A 20,420-nucleotide genomic window follows, 5' to 3' on the forward strand; every position below is an offset into this window, starting at 1 on the left:
GCAGAGACTACAGGCACATGCCACCACGCCTGGCTAATTTTTTTATTTTTAGTAGAGATGAGATCTTGCTACGTTGCCCAGGCTGGTTTGGAACTCCTGAGTTCCAGTGATTCTCCCGCCTCAGCCTCCTAAAGTGCTGGGATTACAGGTATGAGCTACCGCATCCAGCCCCAAATATTCTTTAAAGGCAAAGAAACATTACTGCCCTTCTAGGACTTCAAAAGAAAAAAAAAAGTCTCAAAACATTAATCTAAAATATATTATGCAATATTCTACAATTGCTCATGTTCACGAACTGCATGTGGTATTTGGGAGGCTATGCTCAACTGTAAGCCTCACGTGGAAGGAATCTGCATTTCTAGGACTATAAACAGTAACTGGGCATGTGGGATGAATGGCTACCAGAGAGTCAGAGAGCCATCCACACCAGCAAATGGTACTATGGTATCACTTCAGGCTTCCCTAGCAAGATAAATTTGTGCCTAAATCTAGAGTTGCCTTAAGAACACAATCTAGGTTCTATTAATTTTTAAAATATAAATCCATCTTTTATCTTCCTCAGATAGTTACTGAATTTCCAAACCAGCACTGGTTCTTTTTTAAAAAATACGTAATAGTTAATAAGATAGATTACTATAGGACAGGCACTATGCTAAGTGCTTCACCTAATCCTAATAACTCTTATGAGGTTGATGGCATTATTATTCTAATTTTACAAACAGGAACTTAATCACAAAGAGGTTAACTAAATTGCCCTAGCTTGCACAGTTACTAGACCTATTTAAATCTTAACCAAAAGCCTCATGGTGAAATCCGAGGCTCTAGACAATGATAAATGATATAATTTAAAGGGCTTCAAATCTCAAATGTTTCTTAATAAGCCTAAACATCTTGCAATTAGATTTACTCCCTAGAACAGAACAGGGTCTGAGGCAAGTTGGGGATCATGTTCTCTGGGCGTGGGCACTCTGAAAAGATGAAAGGGTAAGTCGTAAACAGAGGCAGGGAGATACTGAGGACAGCCTGCAAAGTCTCCACTGTTTCTAGAAGCTTCCTGGAATTTAGGATGAGTAACTATAGCTACAAGGTTGAGAAGCCTTCTAAAAGAAGACAATAGGATGTAAATCTATAGCATAAAGCCCTTATTCTATAGCTGCAAGTCTCCAAAATTTGACTTAGCACATAATAGCAATTCACATATATTCAGAAGAGATCCAGGCACAGAAGGCTTTCACATAAGCAAAGTTATACAAAACAAAAATTCTTACTTGCTACTGCTGGCACAAGAGATATTAAAACTCAGCATCCTGGTAATATTCAGAATGCATCAGATAATCTTTTCAGGAAAAACAAAACTTAACTATACAAAACTTACATGTGTTAACAATGGTGTAGGAGAAATAACTACTTAATGTGACTAAAGCCACTTAATCTTTCTCAGATTCAGCTTATTCACTTATAAGATGGAAGAATCAAGAGATGCTCTGATTGTCTCACCACATTGTTGTAAGAAACAAAACAAAAGAAATGCACGTGAAAATGATTAACTATAGAGTGAAGAAACACACACAGTCATGCATCGCTTAAGGACAGGGATATGTTCTGAGAAATGTGTTCTTAGATGATTTCATCCTTATGTGAACATCTCAGAGTGTACTTACACAAACCTAGATGGCCTGGCCTACTTGTACACACCCACGTTAGGTGGTTTGGCCTACTGCTCCAAGGCTACAAACCTGTACATTGTGTTACTGCACTGAATACTGCAGGCAATTGTAAAACGGTGGTATTTGTGTATCTAAACATATCTCAACAAAGAAAAAGGTACAGTAATAAAAGGTATACAAGACAAAAAATGGTACACCTATACAGAACACTTACCATGAATGGAACTTGCAGGACTGGAAGTTGTTCTGGATGAGTCAGCGAGTGAGCAGGGAGTGAACGTGAAGGCCTAGGATATTACCATACACTACCGTAGACTTTATAAACACTGGACACCTAGACTACATTTATTTTAAAATTTTTTTCTTTCTTTAATAATAAATCAATCTTAGCTTACTGTAACATTTTTACTGTGTAAACTTTTTTTTTTAGCTTTGACTCTTGTAATGACACTTAGAACACAAACACTGTACAGCTGTACAAAAATATTTTTTCTTTATATCCTTATTCTATAAGCATTTTTCTATTTTTTAAATTTTTTATTCTTTTACTTTTTAAACTTTTTTTTGTTTAAAACTAAGACACAAACACATACATAAACCTAGGCCTACAGAGGGTCAGGATCATCAGTATCACTGTCTTCCACCACCACATCTTGTCCCACTGGAAGGTCTTCAGGACAATAACATGCATGGAGCTGCTGTCTCCTATAATAACAATGCCTTCTTCTTGAATACCTCCTGAAGGACCTGCCCAAGGCTGTTTTTTGTTTGTTCATTTGTTTTTGAGACAGGATCTCACTCTCACCCAGGCTAGAATGCAGTGGTATGATCATAGTTCACTGCAGCTTGGAACTCCCAGGCTTACATGATCCTCCTGCCTCAGTCTCCTGAGTAGTAGAAACTACAGGTACATGCCACTATGCCTGGCTAATTTTTTTAATTTTTTTTCTACAGATAGGGGTCTTACTATGTTGCGCAGGCTGGTCTTGAACTCCTGGCCTCAAGTGATCCTCTTGCCTTGGCCTCCCAGGGTGCTGGGATTACAGGCATGAGCCACTGCACTCAGCCAAGGGTGTTTTACAGTTAACTTTTTAAAAAATAAGAAGCACACTCTAAAATAATGATAGAAAGTACAGTAAACACATAAACCAGTAATATAAACATTTATTATCAAGTATTATGTACTATACATAACTGTGACTGCAGTGCAGTAGGTTTGTTTACACCCACATCACCACAAACACATAATACACTGTACTACCCATGCTACAACAGCTATGGCACCACTAGGCCATAGGAACTTTTCAGCCTCATTATAATCTTATGGGACCACCGCTGAAGGTGCAGTCTGTCACTGACTGAAATGTCATTATATGGTGAATGACTGTATAGTGCTTTAATAAGTAGGAAAGCTAATTCAAAAGTAAGATATATTCTCTGAGGAAATCGCAAAAGATATCTTCACTGTACACAGGAACAATATTTATATATAAAAATAAACCCCTTTGGGCCGGGCACGGTGGCTCATGCCTGTAATCCCAACACTTTGGGAGGCCAAGGCAGGCGGATTACCTGAGGTCAGGAGTTCAAGACCAGCCTGGCCAACATGGTGAAACCCCGTCTCCATAAAGATTAGCCAGGCATGGTAGCAGGCGCCTGTAATCCCAGCTACTCGGGAGGCTGAGGCAGAATTGCTTGAATCCAGGAGGCGGAGGTTGCAGTGAGCTGAGATCACGCCACTGCACTCCAGCCCAGGCAACAGAGGGAGACTCTGTCTCAAAATAAAATAAAATAAAATAAAATAAAACCCCTTTGAATTTTTCAAGTTAGCTTTTCTTTCCTTAAAAAGTCTTCAAAATTGTCATTAGCTAGCTTTAGTGTACTAAAAGGATACATTAAAATAGTAACCTATTTGTATACTCTGAGAATAGGGAAACATAGCCCTTTAGAGTGAGATATAACTTGGACCTGAACCCCAGGTAAATCTGCATTACTAAGATATATGATATTAGGCAAGTTAATTTACCTAGCCCAGTCTCAATTTCAACATCTATAATCTGGGATTAAAAATTAAAATCTCTAGCTGGGCACAGTGGCTCGTGCCTATAATCCCAGCTACTCAGAAGGCTGAGGTGGGAGGATTGCTTGAGGCCAGGATTTCAAGACTTGCCTGAGCAACATAATGAGATGCCCTCTCTCAAAAATTTAATTAATTAATTTAAAAAGAAAATCCCAGCTACTCAGGAAGCTGAGATGGGAAGATCACTTGAACCCAGGAGCTCAAGACCAGCCTGGGCAACATAACGAGACTCAACTCTTAAAAAAAACCTTGAAGTTATGAAGACAAAATGAGAATCTAGCTCTAGTGTTTGGCACTTAGTAACCCTCAATAAACATTATCCACCCCAGCCCCCCTCAGAAAGAGATGTTATAAATAATCTTCCCAGACAGCAGGTTTCCTTGTATGTCACTCAGCTTTGTGGCCTCACCTTTAATACTCCCCTGTCTTTTTTGGAGGTAATATCCTCTCCCTGCTCAGCAACAGTGGCTGTGGGGCTTTCTCCATTGTTCTTGGCACCTTCATCAGTAGTCATTGTCTTTTAAGTAGAGAACCTGGTAAGAAGAAAAATATTTTAGCTGGGAAAAATATCACTTCTTTATGAATCTTGAATGCCCCTGGGAACTGAGCTCTACCTAACCTAAGATTTACTTAGGGCCAATAAGCTTAGATACTGAAAATGAAAACAAAGGCATTTGCTATGAGCATGTATTGATGTCATCAGGCATGTAAATAAAACATCATCCAATTCTTTAATTTCCCATCTAGCTCTGGTCTCAAAACAGAGAACAGTACAAGTCAAGTTGGGTAGTGATTACATTCCTTAACATGGTGAGAAGCAGTCCCTTCACAACTTTGAAAACATCCTTTTTCTATAGCCATATTCTTGACAGAGGATTAAGACCTTATCAGTTCTTAATAAAAGAAGTGACAATATATCAATCACAGTGAGACACAGAACAGGATTTAGAATCCAACAGACCCAAGTCTGGGTCCTAGCTGCAGCTCTTGACATTTCCAGTTTCCTTAATCTTGCTGAGCCTTCATTTTTCATCTGCAAAATGGACACAGTACACTATTCATAGTTACAGTGAGATAACATTTCTTAAAAGATTAGCATAGATTGGTAACTTAAACATGTTTAACCATTTATCATCATTATTGGGCCTTCTGTAGGGTCATTTTTCATCTCCTGCCCAAAATACCTACAGAATGTTCTTCCATGTGGCATTCAAGGCCCTTCACAATCTGGCCCTAATCTATCTTTGAGTTCTAGCTGCCATTATTTTATTTTACTTTCTTTCATGCAGCTCATGCTCCAGCCAAACTAGGCCAATTCCACCTCTACAACAAACCCAGTGCTTTCCCATAGTCATTCTTCTGGTCGTTCCCTTTCTTGTTTCCAAAACATCCACCTCTCTCAAATCCTACTTCTGTCATACCAAACTTGACCCTCTATTTGTAGGCCATTTTGCCCTTTTATGTACTTCCTTAGCTCTTCTCTCGATTTGTTGTCTGTAAGAGATTCATAAGACTATGCGCCTGTTAGGTTTAAAAGATCCTTCAGAGCAAGGTCCATGCTTTGTTCATATTTAGATTCCCTAGAATGCCTCTACCTTTGAGAATGGTAAGACAAAAAGTGCAAGGAATTTGTAATGGAATTTGGGGGGTTCTTCCTCTGCTCCTTACAAGCTGTTTGATGTTGGCTACCTTAACTTCTCTAAGATTTTTTTCCTTACCTATGTGATTAGAATAAAAATACCTGTTTTCACAGATAATCTTCTGGATGAAGTGGTATAATGTGTATTTTTAAGGTATACTATTCAAATGTTAGCTCTTATTGTTATTGGTAGTCACCTGACAGACATTTTTTCATGCAAGGCAAGCCAATGTAACCAACAGGCTAATCATGGGCTAAGCAAAACACACCTAACCACTGCCATGATGAATTCCACACTGCTCCCTGTTTGGGCAGGGAAAATCAAGAAGGAATCACTCCTACAGCTATTACACATTAGGCTAATAACAAACTTAATGCCCCCTAAACTCATCTCCTGAGCCTTCTTGTCTACAGAGTCAAAGAGTCTTTCTGCACTTGCAGAAAATGTCTTATTGATACAACTATAATTAGACAACTAAAACATATACTGTAGTGTTTTAACTCATTTCCAAATGACCACTATTCAGTTCAACAAAGACACAAATCCAATTGTTGTGCCCCAAAATCTTCAAATGAGAACACCAAAAACCAGGGGCTAAGTCTCTCTGCTCTAGTTTCTAGTACGCTTTATACCAAACATGAAAGATCCAAATGTTTGGCTCAGGATAAGCGAAAGGCCAGAACAATCGTTCTCAAACAAACAACAAAAATTATGTACCTAGCTCTACATGAGGTGAGCTAGATAATCAGGAAAATCAGAAGAACGGGATTGGTTCCCAGCTTCTAGAAACCCACTGCTTATAATATGCTTCTGTGATGCACAGAAACTTGTAAAAGGCACCTTGATAACAGAGGGAAAAGATCTCTTAAATATTTGGAGGGTCCTGGACTGTATGCCTGGGAAAATATATGCACACAAAAAAATTTCCTGGGGATTCACAGAGATGCTGACATCCATCAATAGATCTCTGGGTGTAAAGCACTGAACAAATGAAAACCACCAGGTGAGAGGTTATTGGGAAAGTACCCCACAGATTACTTATTATTAAAAAAGGAAAAAGACCTTTCAAGTAAAACAATCTGACTGATAACACTTTAACAAGTGATCTGCATCATAACCAAACTCTGCATCACCAATAATGAAAAAAACTGCTATTACTCTGTCTCCTAATATGATGTAGTGATGTGATTTAGATGTGCTATCACCTATGTGCTATCCCTATCAAAAATGTTTAACCTGAAACTAATCAGGAAGAAAAGACAAAAACAGATTGTGGAGCACTCTACAAGACCATTGGCCTACACTCCTGAAAAAATGTTAACAACATAAAGAACCAAAAAGGTGGCGTGCATCTGTAGTCCCAACTACTCAGGTGGCTGAGATGGAAGGACTATTGATTGAGCTCAGGAGTTTGAGACTGCAGTGAACTGTGATCATGCCACTGTGCTCCAGCCTGAGCCGAAGGGTGAGACCCCATCTCTTAAAAGATAAAAAAAGAGAAAGAGAGAGAGGGAGAGACGGGAGGTCTGTTCCAGATTAAAGGAGACTATAGAGATATGACAACCAAGTGTAATCAGTGATCCTTGGCTGGATCCTGGATTAGGGGACAAAATATAAGAACTTGGAACAGGAGACTGCATATTAGCTTATTACTACTATATGTCAGCCTTTTGGAATGTGATATAGTATTATGGTTTTATGCAGAGTAATATCCTTGTTCATAGGAGACACATGCTGTAGTATTTAGGGGTGAGGTGTCATGATATCTGCCACTTGCTTTCAAATCATCCAAAGACAATGCTTTCTTTTGAATGTTCATCATTTGGAGTTCAGCTAAATTTTTAAATGAAAATACTGTCAATGAAGAAATGTTTTCAGGCTGGGCACAGTGGCTTACGCCTGTAATCTCAACACTTTGGGAGGCTGAGGCGGGTGGGATCACTTGAGGCCAGGAGTTTGAGACCAGCCTGGCCAACATGATGAAACCCCGTCTCTACTAAAAATACAAAAATTAGCCAGGCGTGGTGGCACATGCCTGTAATCCCAGCTACTCGGGTGGCTGAGGCACAAGAATCGCTTGAACCTGGGAGGCAGAAGTTGCAGTGAGCCGAGGTCATGCCACTGCACTCTAGCCTGGGTGACAGAGCAAGACTCTTTCTCAAAAAAAAGAGAGAGGAAAAAAAGAAACATTTTCTTTTGGTTCTCACCTTGCTATTTTGAAAACAATGGCTTGTTTAAATTCAAGTAAATAGGCAACCTGTATAAGCTGATTTACTAGCTTTCTAAATCCCATTTGATAAAGGAATTAGCTCTTCATGTTTTGGCTCCAACACTTCAAGGGATGCAAGTCATCTTAGTAATCTCAGAGGATGGCTCTTGTCAGTAGTACTGAGTCCATATGAAGAGAAGTACTATGAATAATTAAAACACAAAGATAAAAACAACAAGAAAACAAACTTTTGAACTTTCAAAAGCAGATAAAGCTGGAAGAATAAAGACATAAACTGAATTTTCCAAGTATTTCCCCTTAATTCCAGTTAAGTCATTAGGAGTATAGGTTTTTGTAAGCTAACAAAACAAATAAAACTTTTTCCTTGATTGAATGTTACATAAAAAAGACAGTAAGGACAGACAATTCCTAAAAACTGTAATGACACACTGAGACAGTTTCACCGTTTTTATAAGAGAGACTTTTCTTCTTTCCCTCACCCTAGATTTATTCTGGATTTAAAATCACTATGTAGCTATGGATATTAATCTATGATAAAGCTTACTGTGCTGAACTGTCCAAAGGCGGAAAATTGCTACCCAATGCATCAGAAAGGGAACACACAGTTCGTTCTGTTATGGACATGGCAGATAAGCATACACTCTCCAAAGTGCTAGTCAGCAAACACCTGAGACATAACAGAAAAATGAGAATACACTTAATATTTTATCAACAGTGTACTAAAAACTTCAGTTAACATAACTAAACTATCAGGTCCCCTAAATGAGAAGTCATTTTAAAGCCATATCTACCAATTCCCTATGTATATTATGTAAATTACTGTATTGTTCTCTTTGTTAAAATATCAGTGTCTTGCCTCAGATTATGCTACTAACAGGAGAGTTTTCAGAAAGATATTTCTTTGGTAAACTTATTTTTCTTCTCGGAACAAATAATTACTGAAGAAAACAAAGCTAAGAGACCATACTTCCCCTGACTGAGTGCTGAGTTGGATAAATTACTGTTTTCAAGTAAGCAGAAAGCAAAGGATTATATTAAAACAAACAAAAAAACCCCAGAAAATATTAGACTATCCAAATGTTACCATTATATACTAAAGGATGAACCTGAATACAGGATTATTCCCCTTAATATGATTTTACCCTATTTGGCCTCAAAAAGGTTGAACGACAGGACTAAGTCATCAACTTCCTCTCCCCAGGAAGATGCTGGGATGACAAGAAAAAGTTTTTAAAATCTGCAAAACTCTGAGGTGGAAAACAAGACGTGTTCCTAACTGAACCAGAACTTTGGGGGAATTTCTGAACACTACACAGCAGATGAGGTCAGACCGAAGGAGAGAGCAAAGAAGAGAAAGTTGCCTCCCAAACACCAACTGTTAAGAGCAGCTCTTCCCAGGGAGCCTGGAGAAGCTCTAGGTCTGGGGTCAGCCCCAGAAAGCAGGAGTGAGCTAGGGGAATGCACTGGAGAGCAGCATCTGGGGGAAAAAGCAGAAACTGTGTTTGGATCAGTTAGGCCAGGTAGGTTTCTTTCCCTCCAGAGTGCACACTGTGGCTCCCATCTTTTCTTCTCTGGAAGACATAATAATCCTTATTTTTGGAGTTCAGACCCATCGAAAAGATATGTCATGGTACTTGTCTTCTTTCCTTAATTCCTGCAGGGGCCTTGATATTCTGGCCCTTAACTGCTGAAGACAAGTCTTTGCGGAATCTCCAGAAAAATTTTCTAGCATTATTTCTTTTCCTTTGATGTCTCTGTCCTCTACTTCTAGAAGTATTATTAGATAGACTTCGGACATTTTGGTTTTATTCTTCAGGTTTCTTAAGTATTTTTCTAAACCTGGGCTAAACAACAGAATCACCTGAGGAGCTTAAAAAAGCTACTGATGTCTGGACTGCAGCCCAGAGAGTCTGGATTTAATTGGTCTGTGGTGGGGCCAGGGTAATGGTGTTTTCAAAAACCATGTTAGATGATCCTAATGTGCAGTCAGACATGGTTGAGAACCACTGGACATTTCTCCCATTTTTCATCTTTGTCTCTGGCTTTATACCCTAAGAGAAATTCTTTGATGGAATTTTTATTTATTTCTTATTGTCTCTTAAGAGACAGGGTCTTGCTCTGTTGCCCAGGCTGGAGTGCAGTGGTACCGTCATAGCTCACTGCAGCCTTGAATTCCTGGGCTCAAGCAATCCTCCCCTTCAGCCACCCTAGTAGTTCAAACTATAGACATGTGCCACCACACCTAATGTTTTTTTTTTTAATTTTTTTCAGAAGAGACAGGGTCTCACTATGTTGCCCAGGCTGGTCTTGAAGTGATCCTGGGCTCAAGTGATCCTCCCACTTCATCCTCTCAAAGTGCTAGGATTATTAAGAGTGAGCCACCACACCTGGCCTGATGGAATTTTTACAACACCATTTGGTCATCAGCTATGTTCAATATATCATTTAGTGTGCTCAAGGGATTTTTAAAAGAATTTAGCGGCCAGGTGAGGTGGCTCAAGCCTGTAATCCTAGCACTTTGGGAGGCCAGAGCAGCCAGATGACTTGAGGTCAGGAGTTCGAGACAAGCCTGGCTAATATGGAAAAACCCCATCTCTACTGAAAATACAAAAATTGGCTGGGCATGGTGGCGGGCACCTGTAATTCCAGCTATTCAGGTGGCTGAGACAGGAGAATCGCTTGAACCCTGGAGACGGAGGTTGCAGTGAGCGGACATTGCGCCATTGCACTCCAGCCTGGAGGACAAGAGTGAAACTCCATCTCAAAAAATAAAAATAAAAAAAAGGCCAGGCGGGATGGCTCACGTCTGTAATCCCAGCACTTTGGGAGGCCAAGGCAGACGGATCACAAAGTCAGGAGATCGAGACCATCCTGGCTAATATGGTGAAACCCTGTCTCTACTAAAAATACAAAATATTAGCCGGGCGTGGTGGCGAGCGCCTGTAGTTCCAGCTACTTGGGAGGCTGAGGCAGAAGAATGGCGTGAACCCGGGAGGCAGAGCTTGCAGTGAGCCAAGATCGCACCACTGCACTCCAGCCTGGGCGACAGAGCAAGACTCTGTCTCAAAAAAAAAAAAAAAAAAAAAGAATTTAGTATTAATGTTTTTTATTTTACATATTCTTATCGGATTGCTCATTTTCTTAGCACTAAGTCTTTATTTTGTAGATGCAATTACCTCTGAAATCTTTCTGAAGATACTACTGAGAATAAAATGGAGCATTTCTTATGAGTAAGAATTTGGCTAAAAGGTTTTTTTTTTTAAAGAAAAAAAATGCCTCGACCTTCTGGGAGGTGGCATTTTGTGTAACCTCTAGCATCTCCCAAGAACACTAAGCAGTGGGGATTCTCTGAAGTTTGAGAAGGTAAGAACTGAAAATAAGAGAAAGGTAGCATATTGTAAACATGAAAGTTAAAAGTAGGAGAGATGTAGAGAGAAGCAAAAGTCACAGGTGAGAAGTTTGATACTTATACTAGGGTTATAAAGGCGAAACATGAAATGCTTTGAGTGAAAGGGGAGTAGAGAGCAAAGGCTTGAGAAAAGAACCAGACAGGCTTAAATGCATATAGGGAAAAGAATCAAGGGAAGATGAAAAAGTCATGATGCAAGAATAGCATGGATCTGTTCATCAACTAAACACAGATCACTTAGTTCCAGCTAAATTTTAACCGTATGGCTAAATAAAAGTATTTCAAAGTTTTTCCTTAAAAGGATGGTCATGGGAATGTTAGACTAAAATTTGGCAAATGCATACTATAAAAATATACAGTTTTTGAAAAGGATGAGATAAATCTATACAGTAGAGAATCATTTAGCTAAGAGTCTAAACAAAAACATCCAAACAACTAAATTGGGAAAATATTTTGTAAATGTTCATCCATTATAAAAGAATGTCAGGCGCAGTGGCTCACACCTGTAATCCCAGTACTTTGGGATGTCAAGGCTTGAGCCCAGGAGTTTGAGACCAGCTTGGGCAACACAGTGAGACCCGATCTCTGCTAAAAATAAAAAATACACGCCTGTGGTCCCAGCTACTGGAGAGGCTGAGGCAGGAGTATCACGCCATGGTTGCGCCACTGCACTGCAGCCTGGGCAACAGAGCAAGATATTGTCAAAAAAAAAAAAAAAAAAAAAAGGAAAAAAGAATAGCATTGTAGTAAATGAAGTGTATTGTTAATGGCGCATAGTGCCCAGTGATGATTTGGTTATCTGGACCACTGAAAAAAAAAAAGTCAGTTGATGATGCCACAATGGGCTAATACATGTAACACAAACAGTGTAATTTATTTTTTATTTTTTTAAATTTTTTGAGACAGACTCTTGCTCTGTTGCCCAGGCTGGAGTGCAGTGGCCTGATCTTGGCTCACTGCAATCTCCGCCTCCTAGGTTCCAATGATACTCCTGCCTCAGCCTCCTGAGTAGCTGGGATTACAGGTGTGCGCCACCAATGCCCGGCTAATTTTTGTATTTTTAGTAGAGATGGGGTTTCGCCATGTTAGCCATGTTGGTCTCGAACTCCTTCAGCTCAAGTGACCCGCCCGCCTCAGCCTCCCAAAGTGCTGGGATCACAGACATGAGCCACCGCACCTGGCACAAACAGTGTAATTTATAGCAATATATTTGCAGCCACCAACCATGGTTCCCAGTTGTTTGTAGATTTTGGTGGGTGGGTGGGTATGATCATTTTAGAGCACTGGATTACAATTATGCAAATATTCATTACATGCCAAAATGTCTTTTTCACTGTTTTCCCTTTAAGACAGCTAATCTCTGAAAATATCACTAATATGGAGCAGGTGACGTCTTACCCATTCCACATAAACAATCCTCTAATACTCACATGAAAAGACAGATGGATTTTCAAGATGTACTATTAAGTGAATGGTGAGTTGCAGAATGATTTGTAACATGATCCTATTTCCAAGAGGAAAAAAGTATATATGCGTTTGTATATTTGCTTATATATAGAAGAAGTTTGGAAAGATAACTTACCAAACTGCTAAAACAGTGTTACCTCTGGAGAATGAGATTTGGGAGGATAAGAAGGAATTTTCACTTCTTAATTTTATTTTTATATTATTTAAATAGTTTAACATTAAACATGTATTACTTTCATGATATTTTTAAACTTAGGGAAAAAAGATGAAACATTTCATGGTTCCACTCATCAGGACTTTTTATTCTTTCTCTTCAATTTAATTCGAACATTTCAGATTGCTTTTTATGGAGAGCAAGAGAACTCTGGCTGGGGTATGTTGAGCAAGGGGTGCTTGTGCGATGTCCAGAAGGTTATCAGAGATAAGGCCTGAGCTCAGGAGAGAAGTGTGGGTGACAGTTATATGTTGGGGAGTCATCAGATTCTACACAATAATTAAGATAAAAAGTACTGTTGCAATTATATACTACTAAGCAAATAAAACCGTGGCTTTCAAACTTTTAATATCCAAGTCTTACTTCTGATTAGGTTGAGCATTCCTAATTGGAAAAATCCGAAATCCAAGATGCTCCAAACTCTGAAACTTTTTGAATTCTAACATGATGCCACAAGTGAAAAACTCCACACCTAATACTTGTTTTCTAATGATTCAAGGTACACAAATTTTATTTAATGCACAAAATTATTAAAAATACTGTATACTACACTGTTTTTGTTTAACTTGTGGACAAAGACTTATGGTTAGGTGCAAAAAATAAATCCTCTTTTGCAACCCAGAACTCATTGTTCAGTATGAGTTTTGATACATATAAGAAGGTGTTGCAGGAAGTCAGGGACCCCAAACGGAGGAACCGGCTGAAGCCATGACAGAAGAACGTGGATTATGAAGATTTTATGGACATTTATTAGTTCCCCAAATTAATACTTTTGTAATTTCTTATGCCTGTCTTTACTGCACTCTCTAAACATAAATTGTAAAGATTTCATGGACACTTATCACTTCCCCAATCAATACCCTTGTGATTTCCTATGCCTGTCTTTACTTTAATCTCTTAATCCCGTCAGCCGAGAAGGATGTATATCGTCTCAGGACCCTGTAATAATTGCGTTAAGTACACAAATTGTACAGCATGTGTGTTTGAGCAATATGAAATGTGGGCACCCTGAAAAAAGAACAGGATAACAGCAATTGTTCAGGGAATAAGAGAGATAACCTTAAACTCTGACCGCCGGTGAGCCGCGCAGAACAGAGCCATATTTCTCTTATTTCAAAAGCAAATGGGAGAAATATTGCTGAATTCCTTTTCTCAGCATGGAAAGTCCCTGAGAAAGAGAATGCGCACCTAGGGGTAGGTCTCTGAACTGGCCCCCCCGGGGCATACCTGTCTCTTATGGTCGAGATTGCAGAGGTGAAATAAACTCCAGTCTCCCATAGCGCTCCCAGGCTTATTAGGAAGAGGAAATTCCCGCCTAATAAACTTTGGTCAGACCAGTTGATCTCAAAACCCTGTCTCCTGATAAGATGTTATCAATGACAATGGTGCCCGAAACTTTATTAGCAATTTTAATTTCGCCTCTGTCCTGTGGTCCTGTGATCTCGCCCTGCCTCCACTTGCTTTGTGATATTCTATTACCCTGTTAAGTACTTGACGTCTGTCACCCACACCTATTCGCACACTCCCTCCCCTTTTGAAAATCCCTAACAAAAACTTGCTGGTTTTTGTGGCTTGTGGGGCATCACGGATCCTACCAATGTGTGATGTCTCCCCCGGACGCCCAGCTTTAAAATTTCTCTCTTTTGTACTCTGTCCTTTTATTTCTCAAGCCAGCTGACGCTTAGGAAAATAGAAAAGAACCTACGTGATTATCGGGGCAGGTCCCCCGATAAGAAGGGATATTATGATACCTGAGACAGTTAACTGATGGGAGTATTGATAGCCATAAAGGTTGGTTCCAGGCCAGGCGCAGTGGCTCAAGCCTGCAATCCCCACACCGAGGCGGGAGTATTGCTTGAAACCAGGAGTTCAAGACCAGCCTGGGCAAGAAAGTAACAAACACCTCATCTTCACAAAAATTTAAAAATTAGCTGGGTATTGGGGCATGTGCCTGTAGCTGCAGCTATTCAGGAAGGGGAGGCTGAGGCAAAAGGATTGAGCTCAGGAGTTGGAGGCTGCACTGAGCTTTGATGGCACCACTGTACTCCAGCCTGGGTAACAAAGACCCTGTCTCTTAATAAAAAAAAGATGGATTCTAGGACTGTAGAATAGATAGTTAAACAGCATGGGATATGAGGGACGTCCTCAGCAGTATTAATTTTGCATTCCAATTTCATATTGACGATACATATGATGGCTTTTTGTTTTAATGGAGTTATCTTGAGAACATGATATCTGGAGTTAAAGGTATTGGCATATTCCACACATCTGTACTATTCTTGAGTGTCATCGCTTAGGAATGAATATGATTTGAATTCATTCATGTTAAGAGAGGGTGTCAAATTGAGAACCAGGCAGATCCACCACCTACAGTAAAAAGGACCCTAAAGTACACTGGTTGAAGAAATTAGATCCCAAAGATTCTTGGTGAATTTTGAAGTCTTCATCAGTATATCCATATTAAAAGGAGATGACAGAAGCCAAAATAAAAGAATTATGGGCTGACAGGACAAGTGGATTAAAATAAGCATCAGTTTCATTAAAAATGGCTAACTTGAAGATAAATCTTTTGACTCCAGCTCTTTAGAGGATCTAAAGTGGCCCTGATGGATAGTGGAAGAAATCACAACATGGAATTCCATGAATAAAAATTTATTGACTTAAAAAAATAATAAAAATAAAAAATATTGTATAATATTACCTTCAGGCTGTGTGTATAAGTACATATGAACATAAATAAATTTCATGTTTACATCTGGGTTCCATCCCCAAGATACTGTATCTCATGTATACATGTATGTGCATATGGTCAATTGACAATGTCACAATGGGCTAATACATGTGATACAAACAGTGTGGTTTATCATAGTTATTTGCAGCAAACAACCACAGTTCCTTATTGTTTATAGATTTTGGTGGGTACAATCATTTTAGAACACTGGATTATAATTATGCAAATATTATGCATTACATGCCAAAATATCTTTTTTCCCTTAGAGAAATTTGCAAATATTCCAAAATCTGAAAAACTCCAAGATCCAAAACACTTCTTGTCCCAAGCATTTTGGATAAATGATACTTGACAACCTGCAGTACTTTTGGCAGCATAATTGAATAATTAAAACGCAAACCATCACTAAAGAAGTCAGCAAGACTATGATGGATTTTAAAAGATCTACAGCACTTAGAAAGTGTCTGAAGTTACTGTACTATTCCCCTCATTGTCTTTTAATACCATACCATACCATTGTTCAAATAAAACTACTTACTGCTGTTTTACCCCCTGAAGCAACCTGAATCCTTCTCTGGCACTTTCTTTCTTGACTTTATGCATTGCCTTTTTTGTTTGTTTGTTTTGTTTTTTGAGATGGAGTCTTGATCTTGTCGCCCAGGCTAGAGTGCAATGGCACGATCTCAGATCACAGCAACCTCCACCTCCCGGGTTCAAGTGATTCTCCTGCCTCAGCCTCCTGAGTAGCTGGGATTACAGGCATGCGCCACCACGCCTGGCTAATTTTATGCATTGCCTCTTATCTCTCATAAGCTGTATCCAGCTCTGTACCAAGACAAGAGACCCCTTAGCTCAAAGGTACATCTGATAGGCATCACTGTTAAAGTTATGGCAGCAGCTGGGTCCAGTGCCAAGTGCCTGAACCTCCAGCAACTTTGGAGGTTGAGGTGGGAGGGTCGCTTGAGCCCAGGAATTAAGTCTAGCCTGAGTAACATAGTGAAACCCTGACTCTTCAAAAAAAAGTAGTTGTGGGCCAGGCTCGGTGGCTCACGACTGTAATCCCAGCACTTTGGGAGGCTGACGTGGGCAGACCAGTTGAGGCCAGGAGTTCAAGACCAGCCTGGCCAACATAGTGAGACCCCATGTCTAAAAAGAAACAGAAATTTAAAATAATAATAATAAATTAATTGAAAGCTGAAGGATAAGTAGGAGCCATTCACTTATTTATTCAACAACTATCTACTGAATACCTACTATGTGCCAGGCACTATTGTAGTGGAGATACAGCATTAAACAACAGAAAACAATTTCTGTCTCCATGGAACTTACATTTTGATAAGGGTGAAGACAGTAGGAATGAGCCCCTATTATTTGTCTAGGTTTTCTATAGAAAGTCAAATTTCTACCTGTGCCACAGTGGTAGAGTAACTTGAGGTGATTCACTAGGGCCAAAGAGTTTGGTTCTAAGTGTCCTGATGATTTCTAGGAACGAGCCAACAAGGTAACATATGAGAAAAGTCTATAAACACTATACATGTAGAGAATGTGTCCTATTCATTTTGTACTCCACCACCTAGTATAAGTAAATGGCATAGGAGCACTACTCAATAAATGATGAGATTATCACGATTTTCAAAATCACAGTCCATGTAAAGATGGCAAAATATCAGACACCATAAAGAATCAGTGCTGAAATACCATTACAAGCTAAGTATATTCCTTCTCTAAATTTAATCTGAAAAATCTAATCTGGAGAATTACACTGTACCTGAGCGTTTAACTATAAAAGTAAAAATAAAATTCTGTTCTAATCAGGAGTACTAATTAAGAACACCTAAGCATAATTAAAATCTATCTCTGAAGTGCATTATAAGAGTGTCTGTGCATACACAACACATAGCAGATTTACCTTATTAATTAGATTAGTTTGGTTTAAATATGGACAGTCAAGAACAAAGGACCACACCTAGCTGCCAATATTTGAGTATACATTAACTAGCAACTGGAGGAAGAGATGTTTCAGACTTGAGACGCAGACAGAAAAACCCAAAAGTTTTATGTAATACTGTATCCTCTTATAGTACTAGCTCATTAAAACACTATTACATAAATTGTTTCCCAAAGTCCATTATATGCCTAAGAGAAAAACTGTACAAGAATAGCATTTGAGTCTGTGTAGAAAGAATAAAAAACCTCGGCCATCTTAAATCCCCATCTTAAATTCCATAAAAATATGGAAGGAAGAAAAGGCCAATAAACTCAGATCTACTATTAACTAGCTGTGGAATCTCTGGCCCTCACTCAGTTTTTCCATCTATACTTTTCGGGGGTTAGACTAGAATCATATCTAAGGTTTATTCCAACTCTGTTATTTTGTATTTATTCATTAAAAAGTAATTTATAAATATATGTTTTACTTTTGGGGAAAATGAGGTTTGCTATGTGGACGGAAAAACAATTTCCAAGGGATAGAAAGTTATCTTAACAATACAGAGTTCACTTTCCATTGCAACCCTCTGGCAAAATATGAATTCTGAGCTGAGCTTTACCCACTTACATGTGGTATTAGTTTTCTACAGATGCCATAAGAAATTACCACAAACAGGCCGGGCAAAGTGGCTCATGCCTGTAATTCCAGCACTTTGGGAGGCCGAGGCAGGTGGATCACTTGAGGTCAGGAGTTCGAGATTTGAGACCAGCCTGGCCAACACAGTGAAAACCCATCTCTACTAAAAATACAAAATTTAGCAGGGCATGGTGGCGCGCGCCTGTAATCCCAGCCACTCAGGAGGCTGAGGCAGGAGAATTGCTTGAACCCGGGAGGTGGAGGTTGCAGTGAGATGAGATCGTGCCACTGCACTCCAGCCTGGGGAAACAGCAAGACTCCATCTCAAAAAAAAAAAAAAAAAAAAAGAAAAAGAAAAAAAGCCGGGCACGGTGGCTCACGGCTGTAATCCTAGCACTTTGGGAGGCTGAGGTGGGTGGATCACAAGGTCAGGAGATCGAGACCATCCTGTCTAACACGGTGAAACCCTGTCTCTACTAAAAATACAAAAAAAATTAGCCAGGAGTGGTGGCGGGCGCCTGTAGTCCCAGCTACTCGGGAGGCTGAGGCAGGAGAATGGCGCGAACCCGGGAGGTGGAGCTTGCAGCGAGCCGAGATCGCGCCACTGCACTCCAGCCTGGGTGACAAAGTGAGACTCCGTCTCAAGTAAAAAAAAGAAAAAAGAAAAAATTAACACAAACTTAGTGGCTGAAATAATACCAATTTGTCATCTTACAGTTCTGGAGATCACAAGTCCAGAATGGGTCTCACTGGGCTAAAATCAAGGTGTTGGCAGGGCTGCATTCCTTCTGGAGGCTCTGGGAGAGCACTCATCTCCTGGCTTTTTCCACATTCTAGAGGCTGCCCACATTTCTTGGCTGGTGGCCCCCTTCCTCCATCTTCAGCCAGGAATACTGCATTTCTTTGATCATTCTTCTGTAGTCATCTCTCTCTCTGACTATAGTTGGGAAAGTTTTCCACTTTTAAGAACCCACGTGATTAAGTTGAGCCCACCTGGATAACCCAGGATAATCTCCCCATTTCAAAGCCTTTAACCTTGTTCACATCTGCAAAGTCCTTTCTGCCCTATAAGGTAACATATTTACAAGTTCCATTTTTTGAGGATCCATTATTCTCTCTACCACCGATACCTCATCATCCAATCAAGATCCTAAGAATTTCTCTCAAGCTTGGAATTCCACTGACTTCCTCCATTTTGTACTTAGGGGGTCTCACAACATTCTTTCCTTTTCCTTTTCTTTATTTATCATCCAGTTGGATAACAATGTTCTAATCTAAAATAAAATTTAACATTTTATATCATTCTGAAAATACATTCAGAAATTTAGAAAACATACAAGTAAAACATCTGGTTTCTCGATTTTGTAATAAAATTATAAGGCCAGGCACAGTGGCTCACACCTGTAATCCCAGCACTTTGGGAGGCTGAGGCAGGCAGATCACGAGGTCAGGAGTTTGAGACCAGCCTGGCCAACAAGGTGAAACCCTGTTTCTACTAAAAAAAAAAAAAAAAAAAATACAAAAATTGGCCAGGCGCGGTGGCTCATGCCTGTAATCCCAGCACTTTGGGAGGCCGAGGTGGGTGGATCACGAGGTCAGGAGATCCAGACCATCCTGGCTAACACGGTGAAACCCCATCTCTACTAAAAATCCAAAAATTAACCGGGTGTGGTGGCGGGCGCCTGTAGTCCCAGCTACTCAGGAGGCTGAGACAGGAGAATGGCGTGAACCCCAGGAGGCAGAGCTTGCAGTGAGCCGAGTTTGCGCCACTGCACTCCAGCCTGGGCGACTCCGTCTTTTTTTGAGACTCCGTCAAAAAAAAAAAAAAAAAAAAAAAGAACCTCCAGAACAATGCTGAACACAATTGGGAATAGCAGATATCTTGACTTGTTCTAAATATTATATAGGGAAAGCATTCAGTCTTTCAGCATTAACTATGATTTCAGCTATTTGTTTTTCACAGATACCCTTTATCATATTGAGAAGTTCCCTTATTTTCCTAGTTTGCTGAGTTTTCATCAGCAAGGCATGTTAAACTTTGTTAAATGTTTTTTCTGCATCTATTGAGCTGATCATATGCTTTCTCTTGCTAATGTGGTACATGACATTGGTTTTCAAATGTTAAACCAACCTTGGATACCTGGAATAAACCCTATTTGGTCATTGTATTTTATCGTTTTTATATGTTGTTGGATTCAATTTACTAAAATTTTGTTAAAAATATTGCTGGCTGGGTGTGGTGGCTTACACTTGTAATCCCAGCATTTTGGGAGGCTAAGGCGGGTGGATTGCTTGAGCCCAGGAGTTCGAGACCAATCTGGGCAACATGGCAAAACCCCATCTCTACCAAACAATACAAAAATTAGCTGAGCATGGTGGCACACACCTGTAGTCCCAGCTACTCAGAGGCTGAGGT

General features: G+C 39.7%; 2 protein-coding genes and 1 non-coding gene across 7 annotated transcripts in view; 1 reads left to right on the top strand and 2 right to left on the bottom strand.

Annotated features, from left to right (window-relative positions):
* FKBP5 (FKBP prolyl isomerase 5) overlaps positions 1 to 20,420 on the bottom strand; it is a 115,480-nt gene that overhangs the window by 65,053 nt on the left and 30,007 nt on the right. For 2 of the 5 annotated variants that reach the window (XM_034961928.3, XM_055113507.2), the window contains one exon: positions 4,157 to 4,280. In XM_034961928.3, coding sequence (XP_034817819.1) covers positions 4,157 to 4,261 — 105 coding nt within the window. In that variant the 5' untranslated portion in view covers positions 4,262 to 4,280. Of the gene's footprint in view, positions 1 to 1,881; positions 2,930 to 4,156; positions 4,281 to 4,708; positions 4,781 to 20,420 lie in introns of those variants that run through there. The other 3 variants (XM_055113509.2, XM_034961931.3, XM_034961930.3) reach the window with 3 other exon arrangements.
* Positions 7,451 to 20,420, bottom strand: part of LOC134730551 (collagen alpha-1(I) chain-like) — a 43,097-nt gene continuing 30,127 nt past the window's right edge. The window contains exons 3-4 of the mRNA XM_063605090.1: positions 8,162 to 8,284; positions 7,451 to 7,798 (exon numbers count right to left, since the gene is read on the bottom strand). Coding sequence (XP_063461160.1) covers positions 7,750 to 7,798; positions 8,162 to 8,284 — 172 coding nt within the window. The 3' untranslated portion in view covers positions 7,451 to 7,749. The remainder of the gene's footprint in view (positions 7,799 to 8,161; positions 8,285 to 20,420) is intronic.
* Positions 13,248 to 13,375, top strand: LOC112440264 (small nucleolar RNA SNORA40). Its single transcript, XR_003028439.1, has one exon. It is a non-coding gene; the product is annotated as a small nucleolar RNA SNORA40 (small nucleolar RNA).

Source organism: Pan paniscus, chromosome 5 (genome assembly GCF_029289425.2).
Source record: "Pan paniscus chromosome 5, NHGRI_mPanPan1-v2.0_pri, whole genome shotgun sequence".
In the NCBI taxonomy this organism is placed as follows: Eukaryota; Metazoa; Chordata; class Mammalia; order Primates; family Hominidae; genus Pan; species Pan paniscus.